The sequence below is a fragment of the Diuraphis noxia genome, unplaced genomic scaffold (assembly GCF_037042655.1).
Source record: "Diuraphis noxia isolate RWA-SAM2 unplaced genomic scaffold, SU_Dnox_SAM2 contig0003, whole genome shotgun sequence".
NCBI classification, from domain to species: domain Eukaryota; kingdom Metazoa; phylum Arthropoda; class Insecta; order Hemiptera; family Aphididae; genus Diuraphis; species Diuraphis noxia.
This window is the reverse complement of record NW_028301713.1, coordinates 24,103,741-24,124,204: the sequence shown is the minus strand read 5'-3', so window position 1 is coordinate 24,124,204 and position 20,464 is coordinate 24,103,741. Positions and strand designations below refer to the sequence as shown.

Below are 20,464 nucleotides of genomic sequence, written 5' to 3'. Positions count from 1 at the left end.
TGATTGGTAAAACAGATTATCTTATAGATGCATTGATTTCGTAATAATATAATAATATTTAAAATCAATAATACAGATCCAAGACCATACGTAATCGTAACAATTTAACAATATTATTTCAACATTTCCAGAATTATTTTAATTAAAACCTACGATGTTCTGGCGATAATTCAATAACGATTTAATACGTGCTTTAGAATAATCATATTTGACATTTTGACAATAGGCGCAGTGCGCGTGCGCAGCCAGGACGGTTTTACACACAAACGTAAATATTTACACACCAGCTCGTGCAGTTGTGCCTTGTGCGTGTGAGTTCGTCATTATATTTTATTTAGCGTCATATATTTATATTATTATTGTATAATGTATTTTGGGCGTCTAACGTATACAGTCGATAATATCGGATTTTACCGTTTCTAAAGCTGACACGCGATATGATATGATATTTTTATTAATTATTTTCGTCATAGACACTAAACAGTAATTCCAAATACCTATTCGTCTCGATCGTCTGTCGCGACCACGACGCTCGTTGGTCGATATTATTATTTTTATATAAATTAATCAGATTGCCGTTTACCCGCAACTTACCTCCACCGGTCTTGTTGAGCGTGGACGATGCCGAACAACCAGCTCATGCACCCTAGAAATATTTACAGGACACCACCTGCTTTCAAGGAGCTGGCGGTAATGTATCCAGAGTTCAATAAATACGCGTCAGTTGTAAGTACACCTAAGTAGTTGTTTATTTTTTTTCTCCAAAATTTTGATAAATAATAAATTTTAGCAACTTTTTATTCCTCCGTTATTCGGTGTTGTGTATTGTTTGAAAATTTTTCTTAACACAGGGTTTGAATGGCAAAATCGTTTTCGACTTCAAAAATCAGGACGGTCTCAGATTGTTGACCACTATACTGTTGAAGAAAGACTTTGATTTAGACGTGGATTTGCCAGTCGGTAGACTGGTACCAACCATCCCGTTACGACTTAACTATTTACTGTGGATTGAGGATCTTTTCAACTTAAACTATGACAACACAAAGAAGATCAAAGGAATCGATATAGGTATAATAAATATTATATTTAATTAATTTTCATTTTAAAATTGTATAATAACAATAAGCACATTTGCACATGTTAGGTAGCAAATATTTAACCAATATTGAACTCATATATCAATTAATAGTTATTTGTTTGTATTTTTCCAAATAATTGGTAAAAACAGTCATCTCGACATAAAACCAGTATTTGACAATGTTAATACATAGTAATACATAGTTGTACATATTATTTTTTATAAGTGTTTAAATCTAATATTTTGAAAAAATTATAAAAAAAATAATAAAATATATCATTCAAAATTCCCAAAAAAATTATATTCATACCTACTATTTAAAATTAAAATTGCATTAATACAAGATTCCTCATAAGTTTTTAAAATTGGGTTTTAAAAAAATATGAGAATAATTCCATTAATATTTTTATGATTTTCTAAAGTTTAAATTTGGTAAAATAGAATATTCGTGGATAAAGTTACAATTTTCTTAAGCTTTTGTATTTTCAATACAAATAACCTATATAGTAGAATGCAAATGTCTAGATTTGGCTTAAGTAAGTCACAGCAGTGGCATCATTTGGGGTGGGACAGGGTGGGCATTTGCCTCCCCCCCCCTTATCATTAGTGGGTCGAATATGGGCCCCAAGCCCACTATAAATTAACATTTCAAATTATTTCTTTAGCTTCACTAATATATAGATTTAAATCAAGCTGTTGACATATTTGGTACTATGAAGAAAAGAAGATACCCAGTTAATATCTAGCATCTTACATTCTAACTATCTAAGTTGCACTTTAAAAACATAAATTAATAATAAATATTTAATAAATATTTAATAGTTTATTGTAGGTATGTATTGTTGTTTATTTTTTGTTTAATACATTTATACTCATATTTGTCGTAAATAGGAGACATCAATGGTGATAAATTTCCTCTTAAAATAAGTCATATAATAACTAATAGGTAACATTAGGTTGGTGGCAGTATTGTGATAAACAATTCCCACCCGTTTTCCCGGTTTTTGAACTGGAAAAAAAAAGGTAATATTGTGTATGCCTCTACAAATTACATAGTAAATATTATTATATATGTGTATAATAATATATTAATATGTATTATTTAGTCATTGTTATCCCTCAAAAAGTGAGTTATTTATGTCTTTGTCTTATCTCAGATAACCGTAATAGTTACTAGTATGTATAAAATTATATAAAAAGGCTATTCTGTATTGACATAAAAATGTAATTGTTAGCTAGTGGTTTTAATTTTTTTTTTAGTTATATTATGGGTCGATCAAAACTTTTGCCCCTCCCTCTCAAAAACTGAAATGACGCTACTGCGTCACAGTGCATCACTTGCTTACCCATAATATCATAGTAACATATTGTCATTAAAATCCTTTCAAAAGATTTGGCCATCAAAAAGTTACAATCATATATTTTTGTTTATATCACGGTATAGTAGTATATACTTGAAAAATTTCAGTCCGTCAAAAATCTTGACAATTTAATACAAGGTTACTCATAAGTTTTATAAATATTAAAGATTATGTAATGTAAGCATGATTTTTTAATTTTTAATCATCTGAAGTTCAAATTTTGATAAAATTAAACAAAATTTTTATAGCAAGTGCTTACCTTACCACTCAAACACAAGGTTCTCCATAAATAGTTCATACTTGAATCGAAATATGCAAATTTAATTTTTGTTTTTAATCATTTGAAATTAAAATTTCATGTATTAATAATAAATAACTATTTTATTTATATTGTTGTTATTCAAAAATATTGTACTTGGATATTTGCAAATTTTACGTATACCTTTTATAAGTTATTATATTTTGTACATACAATAACATCATCAAAAGATTGAGATTGATTTTATTCTATTGCCTTTATAATTCAATATTTATTTATTTATACTATTACTTTTATAATTAATAGTAATATATTTATAAAATTATAGGTTTACACTTTGACACTGTCTTTTCTATATGCAACGATGTATCATTAATTGAATTATATTTAATAGGTACATCTATTAAAGTGACCTACTTGATGACGAGTTACTATCGACTCTTGCTGTACAGCAAAGTAGTTACCTACTTCCCCCCCTCCCTTTTATAAATTATTTTAATTTTATCGTTAGTTATTTTAATTAATCATCTACTATGTGTAAACTGTTAATACAAACTTAATTTTATTTATTTTTTATTAGCATGCTTGGTAGTTGATAATTAAAATCAAACCAAATATTTTATTTTTTCAGGCACAGGTTCATCGTGTATTTATCCATTATTAGCAGCTAAACAATTTCAGTGGTCCATGGTCGGTACTGATATCAATAAAGAAGCTGTTAAAAATGCTAATAAAAATGTAGAAAAAAATAATTTACAAAATTTAATTCAAGGTAATTACTTAACTAGAATTATGAAGTATAATGAAATTTTTTAATTCAATTTTTCTGTGTTTAGTTCTAGAGGTATCAGAGTGGGAGAGATTATTGCCAGTAGCTGTAGATGAACATTATGACTTTTGTATGTGTAATCCACCTTTTCATAGTTTCTCAAATTTAAATTCATCAGATGATGAAGCAGATAGCGCAGTTGGAATTACTTCTGAAATGTATACAATGGGTGGAGAAGTTGATTTTATAAAAAAAATGATTAAAGAAAGTGAAATATTACAGAACTCGATAAGGTAACAATAACATAGTATTATTTATGTATTATAATACATTAGTCTTACTTAGAAATCTGTTTTGTGTAAAACTATTCTTATAGATTAATAATTATTTTTGTCATAACCAATGATATTATTGTTTGTTTAAAGTTATAAATTAATAAAGCTTATGTTTGCATAATTCTATTTAAGCTCTTAGGAAAACTTTTTTAATCATGTGTTTTATGATGGAAAAAATTAAGATACAATCATGTTTGTTACTTGAACTCAGTTTTCAAATTATAATACTTAAAATTGTGTTTATTTGTTAGGTGGTACTGCAGAACAATCACAGACTAAGATGAATAACAATTAATTTAATAGGCTCGACTAATTTTTATTATATTACTTGCTTATGGTAGTATAATAATTCAAGGAGTATCCCCCCTCTATAAAAATGTCTCTGTTTCATCAACATTGCACTTTATGAATATGATGCAACTTTGTAAGCACTATTTGTTAAAAATCAGATAAAAATTAATATTGTTTTTCCATAAATACTTTGTCACTTTTATTTTTGAGGCAATTGTTTTTGTTAAATAAATGTCATTGCCATCTTTTTAATAGAGATCTAAAAGCAAGTAAGCATATCTGACTTGTTTTTAAAGTTCCCCTAAAAATGGAAAGAAAAAATATTAAACAATTAGGCTGTGAGCAAAACTAGAATATTGTTTCCACATTTTACTGTATATCTGATGAGTGTATGCAATAATTTTGTAAATTAGATAAAATGATAAACTTGGCTAGTTAAAAAGAGATATTGGCTAAAGTTGAATTTTTATTATTTATTTACATGTTCCCCAGACTAGGAAAATGTAAACAAAAATATCTTATATCTCCATCTTGATACATAAACAATTTCTTGATATTTAATCTTAGTCTGAAAAACATGTCATCCGCAATATCATAATCTTATATTACTATTTATTATTATATTATTTATTTAGGCATGGTGTATACAAAATTGAGTTCAATAATCATAAACAAAAAACATTAGAAACATTTCATAGCTAAATCATATCGATCATAGCCCATAGCATAATTTAATAGCAATTTTTTAGTTGTTAAAAAATTATTTTTAAGATTTTTGTTCAGACTTCAGCAACACAATGCATCCAGGCCTATTGTGTTAAATTGTAATTTACCTTCCTAAATAAAACAATTCATACCTTATTATTTTACTGTAATAAAATGTAATAAATATGAAATAAATAAAGGACAGATTCTCAGACTTAATGATATTCTAATTGTTTAAAAATTGAAGAAAAAAAAAATTACAAGTATTAATATAATCAAGTTTGTAAGACTTGAGTATATGGCAGTCAATAGTTTTTTAAGGGGGAATAATACTTTACTAATCACCTTTGAATTTTAAAATTTGTCAAGGTTACACTTTTTTAAAGTTTGGCAAAATTCAAGAAACATTTCATTTTGAATTTTGCAAACTTAAATTTTACCGATCCCTAATAAATGCCTAACTAAATATACTTTTATACTTTAAATCACATGAATATTATTATAGATTTTATATTTTTCTACACAATATTTATTTGAAAAATATTTTACCCTCAACAATTTCCATATTACCTGCAAAGGAAATATATTGCATTTATACTATAACTTTTTAATTTTTTGTTATTAGTATTTATACAACAATGGTTGGTTATAAAGCTTCATTAGATCCTCTAAAAAATGAACTGAAAGCTATTGGAGCATGTACAATTGCAGAAGCTGGTTTCTATCAAGGTCGGAATGCTCGTTGGGGAATTGCTTGGACGTTTCAACCAGATATAAAATTAAAAGATTTTTTGCCTAATAAAGAGTTTCAAAAAGAGAAATTGAAACTTAGACCTCCAGTGTCTTTTAAAATTCCAGAATCGTACGACTCTACAACAGCGCTTACTAAACTATCAGAACTTCTAGATAGTCTTAAGGTAAATAACTATCAATAGTATTTTTAACTATAATTTTTTAATACTTTGTTATTTGTATTTAGTTGCCAATCTCAGTATTAAAATCAAAAATTGATGAAAGTATTTTATACCAAGCCGACATTAAAGCATATGAAAATACATGGACTCATCAAAGAAGAAAAAGGCGTATGGAAAAAAGATTAGCTTATTGCAAACGTCAAAAAATTAATGACCGTTGTTTACACATTATATCTGATGATGAAAAGATTGATCAGAATTTAGATACCACACTCAATGCCAAACCATTATTTGCAGCTACATTAGTTTTAAGAAAAACGGACAATACAATTTCGATAGACATGTTGCACCTAGACGGCAATAGAGACAATTCACACCAAGTTTTTCAGTTCCTTAAGAATAGATTTATATAATGTAGGTTTGTTTATAATTTATTTAAAACACTTAATTACATAATACTTAAAATCAAATAGGTTTAATGTGTATAACAATATAGTATAGTGTAAAATATAATATAAAATAAAATGTATTTGGTATAGTATTCTTAAAGGAAAAAATGAATAAATAAAGTAAATCAATTGACTCAACCGGTGTAAGAATTAACACTAACAAACAGTCACATTTTGTACATTACCATATGTGATAAAAGACAGCCAAAACACACACACACACAAAAAAAATTGAATATGAACAATTATTTTCATATACATTTTACGAGATCATATAATATACATTATAAACTGAAAATATTTTTAAACTGCTACTATTTTGCTGGGATCTACTTTAATGCGTAGAAATATTGTATCGTCTTTAATGAACTGTCTTTTTTTTAGTAGAGTTTCGTGTGACACAAATTTAGGAAAACCAAATCCAAGGCTATCTGGCTGCGTGCTTGGTCGTTGAAAATTCTCCCAAGATGGATCAGGCACAAAACTCTCAACTATGTTGCATGGCTATGAAATGACAAAGGTAGTTAAAATATTAGTAATTTATAATGTATTTTACATTTGTACATAACCACTAGAATAATATATTTGCACATTACAATGCAAAATTTAAATTGGCTTATTAATGTTTTTTTTTTTAAATATATATACATAATATCAATGTTAGAAAGGGAAAAGGTCATAAACAATAAAATAGTCGTTAACGACATTTATTATTCTTTGTAAAGAGAGCAGCATTCTGTATGTGTACAAGTAGCACTGCCTTTTCTACAATAATTTAACAGCTGTTTATTGTCATTTGAAAGTTCTATAGTAAGCGACATTAATTAGCAGGTAAGGATAAAGTTGTATGCATAAACGCCATTTGACGTCATTAATGATAGGGATGGGACTAGTTGTTCACTTTGGTGAAAAGTTCAATTGAAATGAACAAAACATCTCTAATAAATAACATAAAAAAGCTTTTTTTTTTTTTTGCTCCTGAACAATTAAAAATATTCATAAATTGTTATTTATGACCTTTCGCCTTTCCACCATTGATATACTTATAATGATGTATAGTATTATAAAATGTATTGTTATTTTTGACTGAAAATTATATTTATGTAAAATTATAAATATGTTATCAACATTTATATGGGCTATTTTTTAAATTACATTTGACATTCTATTTTTAACTAAAATATATTTAAACCTTTGTATACATTTCAGCTATCCCTATTATATAAATCCAATTTATACATAGTACATTCAGCTCTAATGTGCAAATATATCTTTCCTAATAGGCTAGTTTTTTTATAAATGTAAACAATATTTTTCGATTACACACCTTTTCACTTTGGTCAAATAATGTGAATGACACTGAATGTGAAAATGACCATTTCAGTAAAGCATCAAATTCACCAGGCAGTATTTTTATATAAACAGATACATGTGTATTTTCACCAGATCCGTTGCCATTCAAAAACACCGATGCTTGCAACTTGTATCCAAATTGGCTGGTGTAGAACGGCGTACTGATGAGTTCTAGACCATCACCACATAGTTTTTGACGACCCTCTTCAAGTTTTTCCAGTACATCGCTGATTTTCCAAATCAGCGTACCTATTTAAGTAATTAGATCTTTATAAGCTTTGTATTCAAATTGAATGTACTGTTTAAAACATGTTATGTACCTGACTGATTAACAGCTAAATTATTTATCACTTTTTTCATGGATACAATTTGTTGTTGTTGTTTAGTGACCATTGAACACATTAATGATAAATGTTGTTGGCTTGCTTCATCCATGTGTGTGTCCATTTGCTTTCCTCTTAAACTCTATAATTGAAAATATGAAAGTTAGTAAAAATGTACTTAATTAATATCTATATCATTTTACTTTGAATCGACAACCAACATCTTTGAAGCTACAAGATATTAACATTGAATGGCATGCATGTTTAATGTGATGTTCTAAATCTTCACGTGCTACAGTGACAATTTCACATCGATTAGGACAAGTTAGAGGGAATCGTGGGCATGATGTTGTGTGTGAGTTTATAGTGTCAGCTACAAATTGCCGTCCACAATGACGACATGGTACTAATCTTTTTGAACATTCTGTGACCTGTTAAAAAAAATTATATTTATAGTTAATCATTCAAAATGTTATAATTTTTAAATTGTCTACCTTATGTTTGGCCAACATTCGTCTTGGAATTTTTACACCACATTTAGCTTCACAATGGATTGGCTCTACTGGACATGTTCTACTATGTTCTTCTCCGGCTGCTTCTCCTTTCATTTCACCATTACAATATTCACACTTGATGACACGTTCAATACATGTGTATCTCACATGATCATCCATTAAAATTCTGGCAATTTGAGCTCCACAGTGGTTTGTGCAAGGTAACGCATCATATTTACATGTTTGCAAATGTCCCTGTTGATATAATATTAAATTTTGACTAATTAAAATAAAATCTTTAAAAAGAGAGAGAAAACTCAATTATTTTTTTTGTTTATTTACTTTTCCTAATCATAATCACTCAACAATGTTTATATTAAGTGCTTACTTTTAAACGTCGTAATTGATCACTCCATTTGCAACCTTCTTTGTGGTGAATGCAATAGACAATAGATCCCATTATATCCTTGTCTTTTTCACAATCTGAAACCTGAAACATGAAATATATTATTTTTAATTATGCAAAGTTTTAAAAACAAAAATCAATTTAACACATGATGTAGACATCCTATTAAGATTAAATCTGAAAGTATCTGGAAATATTGTGGATAAACTAAATTTAATGAAATTACCGGCAAGTTCTTAAAAATAGTTAAATATTTTTTGTAAAACTTAAAAACATACAAAATAGAAAGCTAATCTCGTAGTAATCTAAGGATGACTTAATTTTTAAAGTTAGAATGTAAAAGTAAAATCCTAATTTTTTAATTTTAGAGTTGAGATCAACAATAGGCTGTTATTGTTCACAATAATAATATGCATTTAAAGCTTATAATTTAAAATATTATATAATTTAAGGTGCTATATTGGTAAGTTGCTTCATCTTCAATCTTAAATTAGTTCCAATAGTATAACAATTCGTAGAATAGTGTTGTATTAAATGTTTGAAATCATAAATAAATGGTGTTTATACACATTAAAAGGTTATGCTTCCCACACAAATCCAATGGGTTTATTTATTATATGCTCGCTCACTATTATTAAATTTGTGAGAAGTGAATTTTAACGAAATAAATTAACTTGAAAACATCTACCTAAACTTTGCAAATCTTATATCGTGTATGTTATATGTATTGATTGTTCAATAACAAAAGAATAAAATATTGCACTCATATTATATTTCATTAAATTTTCAAATAATTTAAATTTTATTGGTACATTATCTTTTATAAAAACTTAAATACCTAATACAATAGCCAATAATACAACATAAGGTTTTTAAGAACAATCGTGTACACTTATATTGGTTTTACAATAGGTTGGAAATCAATCGTTTTCCATGTGTTAGGTGTAGTGTAACTATATTGTGCGTGATATCTTTAATAATTGTGATCAGCCGACGTATTTCCTTTCACAGTTGGGTTTAAAAAGATACGTAAACGGGACATAATATGTTTATCGCCCGTACATTGTTGGTTCATGCAACCCATAAACATTATTTTATTTATTTATTTTTTTTTTTGTATAAAAATGAATAAAGTACGAGCTTCAAGAATCAATAAGCAATCTATGTTCAAAAGAAAAATAAAAAAATCGAGTTGAAAAATGTTCTACATCATAATGTACAAAAATATTATATTGTCGTAACGTCGTGTGTAAGTATATAGGTATTTCTATTCGTTTATGGTCGAGTGACGACCGTTGGGAAAGAAACCGCAAAAATCGATTAAACTGTTTAATACTGCGGGATATGATGATGGGTAAAAGTTAATTCAAGTTCTCATGGTAATATGGTATAGTGATTGAATTACCATGTAAGTCTCCACAACTGGTAAATGTCGAGCAGCTTCTGGTATAATGTATATCGGATTCCTTTATACCTAATAATGTTGTAAATGATTTTTTCAACATAATGTTATAATACGTTGCGACTCAAATCCTCATAAAATAATGTGCCTATTATTGTTTTAGGTTTAAGTGGTTTAACAACAACATTTGGTCTACGTGTTGTTTTTCTTCAGAGTTCGTTATATATAGTATTGCGTTTCTCAAAGCGGCAAGCACCTACACCTGCCTAATTAAAAATGCTATTTAAAAAAACATATAGATACCAGCCGGGGTCAGCCCGTTTCTGCTCGATGAATGTAAAATCCCACCAGGCCGTATTAATACCTATATATATGTGCACGGTGTTTATTAAATCGATATCACAATATTATATATTATAATAGTGCCTAGTGTGTATGTAATAACTTAATGTTATTTTTTGACGTCGTCGCGTCAAGGAACACTGAACATTATTATAAGATGAACTAGACCAGGTGTGATTCCTATTGCGCGCGTATAATACCCATATATTATGCGGGTACCGCCACGAAAATAATATAATAATGAAAGGCGTTTCGAGCCAAAGGATATACGCTTGGTGAAGCTTAAAAGGGAGGCCCGTAAACAGTTCTGGTCAAATCATTATAATATTACAGAAGTTACGGTCGCTGAAACACGCACCTGCTCGACCACATGGACCTCCTGCGGGCTCGGGGTCCGAAACTGTTCGGTAGATTAAGACGATTATACGTTGTTTTTGGAGAACTGGCCGAGTCCAAGCAGTGATTAAGACTACTTTTAAATATCGACCGCTAACCTCTAAAAAAGTTATTCTTGCAGATGAACACCACTACACCAGGGTGTCGCGTGTAATCGAGGTATTTTCATCGCTTAAAAAAATCGATTGTGGCCATTTAAGTCATTTGAATGTAAAAATCGATCTAAAACTTCGGTAGGTGCCTATATAATATACTTAAATGTATAATGACGAAGAAGTTTACACGATAGGTTATTATATTATTATAATATTCTTGATGTTGTACGTTACATTATTAAATTTAAATACTATATTGTACGGGTACGATCCAAGAAGATCATTAGTCACTCGACAAAAGAACAGAGGTATTTTGACAGCCCTAAAACATTCCAAATTTCCAATGACAATCGTATCGAATTTTCCTTTTAATAAATAAGACTATATACCTACCATAGAGTTGCATAACGCACATAACTTATTTTTGAAAAATATGCCCAACAAACTAGTAACTGCCTATACCTATATATCTGACCTCCCGATAACATTCAAGTCACACCACTCACACAATACGCACGAATACAATTATTATGAATTACTTAGTTCGGAATAAATACATCCGAACAGATGTCTGCTGTTTAGGAATGTCTATAATAATGTATATACCCGGCCGAATAGGGTCATATTATTTTTTCCCCCCCCACACACACATGTGTTGGATCCGTGACAGATGATTTCGTATTGTGATTAAGTGAATCCTCCCTTAGTCGGGGTCACGTTCGGCTTGTTCCATTTTCCTGCCGGTTTCGGATTACGAGAAAAATAAAGGACTGTATAAAATATTCTTCATATGTAAAACATAACTCATTCATCAAATAATATTGTTAACAAAATATAACAATGACGCAAGATAAGTTTGACAAATATTTTTCTCGTTTTTATGAATACCTACATTGAAAAAAATATATATCGAATGATCTAAGGACTTTGGTTAGGCACATAATATTATATATTACCAATTTATTATGAATATCATTTTAAATATTTATAAGCACATCTGAACAGTATTGATATTCTCTTACCGTTGAAAATATCAAAATAGAATAGTCATTCGATCTGTATCATCTGTCTAAAGAATTCAATAATATTATTCTAATTTACATTTTTTTTTTTTTAAACGATAAAAAAAACACGACATTATAGTGTTGTCAAGTTTCTTATACCTACTTGTTAGGTATACCATTATATCGGTATAATAACAATATCAAATAATAAATTATACGTATCCTATGTCATTTGACATGTCAAGGACATAGTACATTATTATTTAATTATAATTATCAAAATAATGCACCAATTATTAATCTTTAGAATTGCATACGAGTGGTTTCGGCGGTTACCAACGTTTTTGCCAAATAAAGTTGTTTGATTATTTTTTTGTAGTTCATCATCGTTGGTAAACAATTACTTTTCGGACACCTCAACTGTTCCTGATAAAGTTAATGCAATGATTAATTATAATTGAACAATGTACATAATAATATTATGATGATCATTAGTCATATAAAGCTGCACAGTAGCCAGCGGTGATTTTCGCGGTATAAGATTATATCATTACTCATTAGGTATACCTATGGTACGAGCAAAATGACCTACATCACAAACGATGCGTTATTATATTTTGAATTTTCGTTGTTTCAACCAAAACCGTTTAAAGACTATGAATATATATATGTAGGTACCGCACCGAACATCGGCCGATGGGCTCCTAAATTAAGTGTTTCGTGTGCTTTTGATTGTTACGTTATTGTAGCCTATAGCATTATACATACAAAATAATAATAATAATAGTAATAAATCACCCACAACCGCCAGACGGTCGGCAGGGCGATCGGCGATCACACAACTGCAGCAGCAGCTGCAACACGACGTGTATATAATAATTACTTTCGAATTAATAGGTCGCCATTAAAATTGCATAAGGATTTTTTTTTTTTTTTTTTTGATTTGCACAGGAGAAATGGAACATAATATTATACACGAAGATGAATATAATAATAATAAAAATAACATATCATATTATTGTGACGGGACAGCAGCGGCAGGTTAGGTTATTATGTGTGCACGCCATGCAGAATGTCTCGCGATGATCTGACATATGGAATAACTTTTGTTGTATTCAATATTTTAAAATTGTAGACACTTGCGCTACATTTTTAGTATTATTTTTTGGATAAATTTAAAACAACCTATTTTTGTGAATCTGATTATAAGAAGAATTTTGACGGTTAAAAGATTTATCTTAGTCAAGTGGTTTATTTTTTAGAATTTTTTAAAAATATGATTTTTGAGAATTTGCTATTATGAGTATATTTCTTAAAAACTCATCCCACAATATTAACAATTTTTGTCATACGTTTAATTAGCATAATTTTTTTTTTAGTCGGATCCTTCTGAGACACCCTGTATAGTTAACAATAATACATAACAGCCAGTATAATATATATATATATATATATTATATCATCTCTTGTTTTCGACGAGGTATACAATAAATGCCAAAATGACCGTTAGCTATAATATAGGACTACATCAATTTGCGAGATGATTATACAATAATGAATGAATATAATCGCCGATTAAGATGAGAATGATGTCAGCTAGCGTACTATTTGTTTTCTCTCTCTGGCCCACGCGCAACATGATGGACAAAACGTATTTACGCAGAATCATTTTTTCTGTTTTTAAGTAATGTTATGGTAAATCACTCACTACAAAAAAAGTTAGAGAATAATATTTTTGAGGGAATGACATATCGATTTGTCTAAATATTGTCTGAAAACAATTTAAAAATCATTTAAATCGACAACATTTTTTTGTTTACTTTGAAAGCCCAATAAAAAATTAAAAAACAATAACATACCTATATAATATCGATAATAAGTCATTCCCTCAAAAACATATTATTCTTTATCTGTTTTTTAATGGATGATTTTCTCCAAGATTACTTAAAAACATAAAATGATTCTGCGTAAATGCGTTTTGTCTCATCTATGTTGCGCCAGAGAGAAAACAAACAGCGCGATGACATCCACTTAATGAGTTTGTATACATAATATAAACCATGATAGAAATAACTTATAAGTTATCATGATATAAACTATAAACAATCCATTTCGGCGTTCGTTTTATGCTTGAGACGCGACGCCGCCACAGTCGTTGACCGTTGTACTTACCTGCCTATAACATTATTATATGATAATGAAGACTATACCACGCGATAGCAACCGTCTGTTGGGGGGAGGTGGAGGGCGACGAACAGTGAAAATCATTACCGGACATCCTGTGAAGAAAAAAAAAATGAACATTCGACCACCCCCAATGGAATTTTTTACACTCGCACTATACCATAATATTACACTCGACCTATTCGCCGGTATTTAATTTCGACACCGGCAATCCGATATAATATTATGTATACATATTATATTATTATTATTATTATATTTTATACAGCCGCGGATGAGCGCCAAAGCCATATAGTTATAGGTCGGGTCGTCGCATTTTACGAACGGTTCCTCTTTTCGTGACTCTCGAGACGGAAACTAATATAGTTAACACCTGTTGCGGCGAGTGTGGTGCTGAGCGCGTGTCTCGCATAGAAAATATTATACGGTATACACAATAATATAATATACGATTATTATTATTATTATTATGTGAGACGAGAATTTAATATGAATGTAGCGTGTAAAGTATAATAATAAACTGCAGACATCGCCGCTTTTTAAACGTGCGTAGGTACAGAAACACGAAGACGACGGCACGGCGTACGAAATTCGGTCGGAAGTCGCATAATCAGATGGTGGATTGGTTTTTTTTGTGTATCTAGTTACCTTGGATAAAATAATTTCAAAAAAGTATTTCGAACATACATATTTTGAATACTTAAAAAATAGTATTCAGGATATGTATTCGAATACTATTTATGACGATAATATTCCCAAGCATAAGGTTGAGGGAGGCAGGGGGGTTTATACATTTATAATATTTATATATAATAGACATCATATATAGGCACCCATTCACTAAGCTGTGTTGCCGCCATTAAGAAAATTACGATTAAAATTTTATATTTTTTATTTTTTATTTTATGGCGACTCAAAAATTTTCCGCCCAATCAAATATAAAATATGTACTTGAAAAATACTATACGAGAACATATAACTCTTGATTAGTCATTAATAAGTTTTAAGTAATTGTATTTGATTGATTATAATACAAATAAACGAAAGTACAGATTTTATGGCGCTAGTTTTGTGTCATAACACTAAGTGACACTATACGTTACGCAATTATTAAAGTAATAATTAAGTTAACTAAAGTATGTCAGGCAAAAACAAAATGACAACTTTTTTGTATTTTACTTCATATTTAATGACGTTTTATGATATTATGTACGTAATTAATCGACGGTGACGCAACAGAGTGTATAATGTATATCTGATAATTATTATTACGAATAACTGTACTCCGAATGCGGCTAATATTAGAATATCTATGCATATTATATTGCACTAAATAAGAATGCCGTTTTTATATATTTTCATTGATGGCCATTGGCACCCCCGTAATAGGTCTTAAATTTTAATCAGCGATCGAGACATAAGTTTATTTATACAAGATAACGTAATCGTGTAAAAACGAGTTGTTGTTGTTGTTATGGTCGTGGTCGTTCTTTGATCGAGATGTTTATACAGTGTGAGAAATTCAACAAAAAAAAGGGTGGGCGGCAGCGGGAAACTATTTCTCGCGTTTCTCCAACGACGACGATCGAAAAATTGTTTCGAACAATTTGCTACCTATATTTTTTACTGAGTGCTCGCCGTAGCGGATATCATTCGCATAACGCCCGCGATAATGTAAACAATTATTATGCAACGGCGAACGGTCCAACTTACCGACGTAATAATATTATACGTGTATGGTCCTCCGTACTTATTATGCAATGTTATGATAATTTTATGCTGTATAATATTACAAGCAGGCAATAGATTAGTGCGCGGGGACTGACGGATATTTTTTTTCTAATAATTTCTATTACGCATTACTTGCAGCTAGGGTTATGACTGTTATGAGTATGAAATGTTTCACATGAAATTTTTACTTTGAAATATTTCAAAACTTTCAGCCTTCTTGAAATATTGAAAAATATAATATTTTAATATTTTAAAAAAAAATTTTTATTTCTGGTATGTTTTACAATAACATCACTATAGATGGTTACAATGATATATATTAATATACACATATGATATTATATTAGCCCTATATAGGCAGTAAATTATAAATTTAAAAATACTATTATACTAAGGATTTAACGCATACAACATTTTTATTATATTTGCATTCAAATAGGAATACCATATATGGTTTTAACTTTTTCTGCCTGCAATAATACTATCTCTCATACATGCAGGATTTGAACAAAAAAAAAACACTCGGTTGTCTCAAGATAAGGTTTGAACAATAAATTAAGCACAGACACTTCCTTAGTCATATATAATATTATGTATAGTAGTTATATGTAATTATGTATATTATGTTTGTAATAATTAGGTAAACACGGGATTTAATGAGACATTATATTATTAAATAATGGGTAAGTATATATAAAAACAAATAATAATAGATAATATTATCAATGGTGGAGGGGGGCTTCAAACCGTTTACCCCTCGCCCACCACTGACCTCTCTGTTTATAAATATTGTAATTTATTATCATATTTTTTATAATATTATAATTTTAGTTCCAAAACGATGTCGGTCGCGGGTCGACACTCGACAATTGTATGGTAATGTTTCGAGTTTCGACGGACAATATTATAATATAATATTATCAATGTTATGTGTCGCCGTCTTGTAAGTTGTGTATAGCACTATTGTAGTATAAATATATAAATAAAAACACAATACACGTCATATATGTATACCGGGTACCTATATGGTATATTATTATGAAACTTAAACTTATATTATATTGTTATTATTTATACATACATTTTGATACGTTTTCGTCCATTAACAACCGTTTTTGTTCAAAACCGTAAACGGAATGATAATAATAATAATGTAATTTCTATTGTTGTGCTAATACGGTGGTTTTACTCTGATATTATGATTAAATAAATATTAAAATTTAAAATTTATAAACGAAACAACTATTTACGATAGCATTATTACGCAGAGCAAAATATTTGTGTTGGTCACCACCTCCCCCGCGGATATTAATACCTCCCGTTATAGGCTATATCTCGTCAAAGGATCAACGAAAAATGAAAATAATATCTTTATAAGTTTATGAAATGTTAAGTTTGTGTCATTTGAAAACCAAAAAATGATAGCGGTTTACCCGATAAATATATGGGTAAAAAATATTAAACAATAATATAGTTTTAGAACAAGATGGATCTTGATCAATTGAAAAATTGAAAAAAGTTAATAATTTTTTTAATAATGAGTGTTGTTTGATAAAAAAATTATACCCTTACTTAAACAGTTAAAACCAGCAGTGCCCTTTTCGGATTAAACACAGTCACATCAGTATCCTGCTGTGAATACCATCATATGAAAGACTGCAGGACAAAAAATGCTCATTAAAAACGAATTTTTGAAGTAAAAAAAAATTTTACGCACTTTGAATTATTTATGATAAGCACATAGGCGCAAGTAAACAAAAAATATTATGGTAACTTTAATCACCTAAAACGTTGTATAGGAAGCAAAGTCGTGAAGGTTTTTATCCTTCACACGACTTCTCATTATGTATTGATATATATTACTCCTCCTTATAACCATTACATACCTATACATGTCCTATCTCTATTAAAAAAATATAAATAAAAAATTTAAACAAAATAATATATTGTATATGTCTGTAAATTTGTACAAAAAATTTCAATTTTTGTTTAGCTTATTATATGAAAAACATAATTTTCAAATAAATCATCAAAAAGTTTGAACGAGATACGAGATTCGATGGGATAGCATTAAAATTCAAGGTGCGCTTAGCACTTTTAGCACCCCTGCGATTTGTGCCAATGGTAGACCGCACGGTCCCCTTAAAAAGTGCTCGTGGTGCATAGTTTGGGAACCGCTGAGTTTAACATAATATTAAATACAGTGATATGATAATAATATAGTAATATTGTTTGTAACCATATTTCCCAGACGTGAAATTTTATAATGTTAAGAACAATCTCGTCCACATGACCGGATATTAGATTTTGTCTGAATAATAATAAACGGTCTGTTCAAAAAATTACGCAATCATCATTCTACACAGAACGACGAGACATTATTCGCTCAAGACTTATAATATGACAAAATGGATTTCTATTTCTATATGGTATATTATACGTTTATTCGGTTCATATACTTTAAAGTATTTATTTTACAAACGCCTACGCTTCTTATGCATATTCACTTTATATTTACTCTTAGGCAGTAGGCTGAATCTCGCGTGTGTACACACTACTGCACAGAATTCACAACACACAATATTATCCGAATAGACCTTCGAAACTTATCAAACCTCTGCACCTCTCGCACTACATATAACATATACATATGTATATATATATGTATATATATGTATATAATATATAATAATAACAAGCACTTGACAAAAAAATAATTATCATAATATAATAGAATGCGCCTATCTATATTTTTCTTCATTGTACGTATATAAAATTCTGGGTTAATCATTTTAATAACAATTATTATGCCTACAAAACAACACAACAATAACGGAAGTAACCGATCATTAGTCATTTCAGAAATGTGTACTAACTATAATAATATTATTATGTGATAATATAAATTATAATGAAACTATTTCTCATATACTTAGGCAATATAATATTTTTACGTTTTGTTTTACCCCTCAAATTTGTGCTTCTTAATAATATTAATAAAACAAACAAACATTTAGCGTTAGATAAGGGAGAAAAATTAAAAATTAAAATTAATTTTTATAAATACTTTAACTGGTCTTTTTTTGACAAATTACAGAATCACTTAACACCATGGATACTCTGTACAGTGCAGGACACTATGGTCTATTGATGTAGATACGGAAGCCATTTGGTGAATTATATAATAATGAATTGTAATATATATGCAAACATTGCAAACTGAGGTTTTGTGTCATAGATTACAATCGGCATGTACAAAATAAAACAAATTATGAATAACGAAAAAAAAGCTGAAAGGTATAGCACACTCTTGAGGTTATATCTCCTGTTAAATAACATTTAAAATCGAACTATAGTGCGAACTAAGTACCTTAAATATAAACCTATTTAAAACAATTTTTTTCTATTGAGATTTTAACATAACATAACATAACATATAATATCTCGATAACTTATAATAACGAACACCCATTAATTCATATATATAATATGTATGAGTTGGTAACATTCGCAAATTCTGAGGGCTGATTGCAGTATAGTATAATATTGAGCTTACGTTTATAATTATATTTACATTATTGTCGGTTGATAGAGCGTCGATGAATTTATACCAATTAATAGCAGTATAATATTACAATTCGAATAATTTATAAGATCCGTTAACGTCGGACGAATTTTTTAACGGTATCATGATGAAAAAAAAACATTAGACAAATAAAAACTTTTGGAAACCGGAAGACGCAGATGACCAATAGAGTTGAACATCTCTATGTTAACATAAGCGTCACCTGTAGGAGCGTAAATAATAAGGACAGAATTTAATGAATTTATTTTAATTTTCTTTTTTAAGGCGGGGAGGGGTTGACAACTAATTTTTGACAAATTTCATCTGAAAACAATTTATTAATGGAAAATGTCTCAACGATTTTCGAGGAGGGGATGGGACACCGGAGATTTGATAAGATGAATGTGGACTTACGTCTGGAGTGGACGCGGGCGTAATGTTGTCTTTGGTGGGCGTCGTGGCGGGCGCGAAAATGGTGCACGACGACGTGTTGATGGACGTGGTGATACTGTGCTTGGACGATTTGTTGGGCGAGTTTCGGGACGGGAAGCTCAACGTCTTCGTCCACAAAGCAAGGCTTCGGCCCATGTCGGAAAACTTGTGGATAATGTCTGTCTTTAACAATACGAGACGAAGAGCGAACGATGTCGCGGGTCGACGGGCAGCGATACGCGGAGTGTAACGCAGCGATAATACTATGACGAGGAGCGAGAGACGCAGCGCGTGTGCTGTACGTGCGGCTAACGTGACACGACTGTAACCGAACGGTGAAGACTGAAGAGTGAAGACTGAACGGCGAACTGTAGCGATACCATGCTCGGTGGTAGTGGTAGCGGTGGCGGTGGCGGTGGCGGTGGTGGCGGTGCTTGTGCGCGATACTCCCGCAGACAACAGCTGTGCACCGCAATGACAGTGGTCCCCCGCCGAGGTCGTGGACGTGCACCGACTTGCGGCCACACGTCACTGCCGTGTTCCAGAATGTTTGTTGTTATTGTATTTAACTGCATC

General features: G+C 30.0%; 2 protein-coding genes across 6 annotated transcripts; one reads left to right on the top strand and one right to left on the bottom strand.

Moving 5' to 3' along the window:
• The first annotated feature begins 69 nt into the window (after positions 1–69).
• Positions 70–8,652, top strand: LOC107171844 (U6 small nuclear RNA (adenine-(43)-N(6))-methyltransferase). 5 transcript variants are annotated; one of them, XR_001506337.2, is made up of 8 exons: positions 72–726; positions 852–1,068; positions 3,330–3,470; positions 3,535–3,760; positions 5,424–5,715; positions 5,778–6,126; positions 6,546–6,681; positions 7,608–8,652. XR_001506337.2 is itself a non-coding variant. In XM_089224991.1 (7 exons), exons 1-6 carry the CDS (start codon positions 622–624, stop codon positions 6,123–6,125), a joined length of 1,329 nt encoding a protein of 442 aa, XP_089081117.1. In that variant the 5' UTR covers positions 70–621; the 3' UTR covers positions 6,126–6,130; positions 6,546–7,294. The 5 variants fall into 5 exon arrangements, 4 of the variants coding, with proteins under 4 accessions (XP_089081117.1, XP_015377589.2, XP_015377588.2 ...); XM_089224991.1 differs by lacking the exon at positions 7,608–8,652 and having other exon boundaries at positions 70–726; positions 5,778–6,130; positions 6,546–7,294; XM_015522103.2 differs by lacking the exon at positions 7,608–8,652 and having other exon boundaries at positions 71–726; positions 5,778–6,130; positions 6,549–7,294.
• On the bottom strand, positions 6,128–20,246 carry Traf4 (TNF receptor associated factor 4). The gene is made up of 7 exons (XM_089224990.1): positions 19,871–20,246; positions 8,720–8,821; positions 8,332–8,586; positions 8,041–8,268; positions 7,835–7,979; positions 7,489–7,763; positions 6,128–6,665 (listed from the first exon to the last, which is right to left on the bottom strand). The coding sequence occupies exons 1-7, from the start codon at positions 20,042–20,044 to the stop codon at positions 6,465–6,467; spliced, it is 1,380 nt and encodes a 459-aa protein (XP_089081116.1). The 5' UTR covers positions 20,045–20,246; the 3' UTR covers positions 6,128–6,464.
• Positions 20,247–20,464: the final 218 nt, after the last annotated feature.

What these genes read in the sequence shown, in the direction of transcription:
- LOC107171844 (XM_089224991.1), top strand. Translation starts at nt 622, where the DNA reads ATGCCGAACAACCAGCTCATGCACCCTAGAAATATTTACAGGACACCA. An exon ending in TCAATAAATACGCGTCAGTT is followed by an intron (nt 727 to 851) that starts GTAAGTACACCT and finishes TTCTTAACACAG; the next exon opens with GGTTTGAATGGCAAAATCGT. An exon ending in GATCAAAGGAATCGATATAG is followed by an intron (nt 1,069 to 3,329) that starts GTATAATAAATA and finishes TTATTTTTTCAG; the next exon opens with GCACAGGTTCATCGTGTATT.
- Traf4 (XM_089224990.1), bottom strand. Translation starts at nt 20,044, where the DNA reads ATGGGCCGAAGCCTTGCTTTGTGGACGAAGACGTTGAGCTTCCCGTCC. An exon ending in CGCCCGCGTCCACTCCAGAC is followed by an intron (nt 8,822 to 19,870) that starts GTAAGTCCACAT and finishes TTCATGTTTCAG; the next exon opens with GTTTCAGATTGTGAAAAAGA. An exon ending in ATCAATTACGACGTTTAAAA is followed by an intron (nt 8,587 to 8,719) that starts GTAAGCACTTAA and finishes TTATATCAACAG; the next exon opens with GGACATTTGCAAACATGTAA.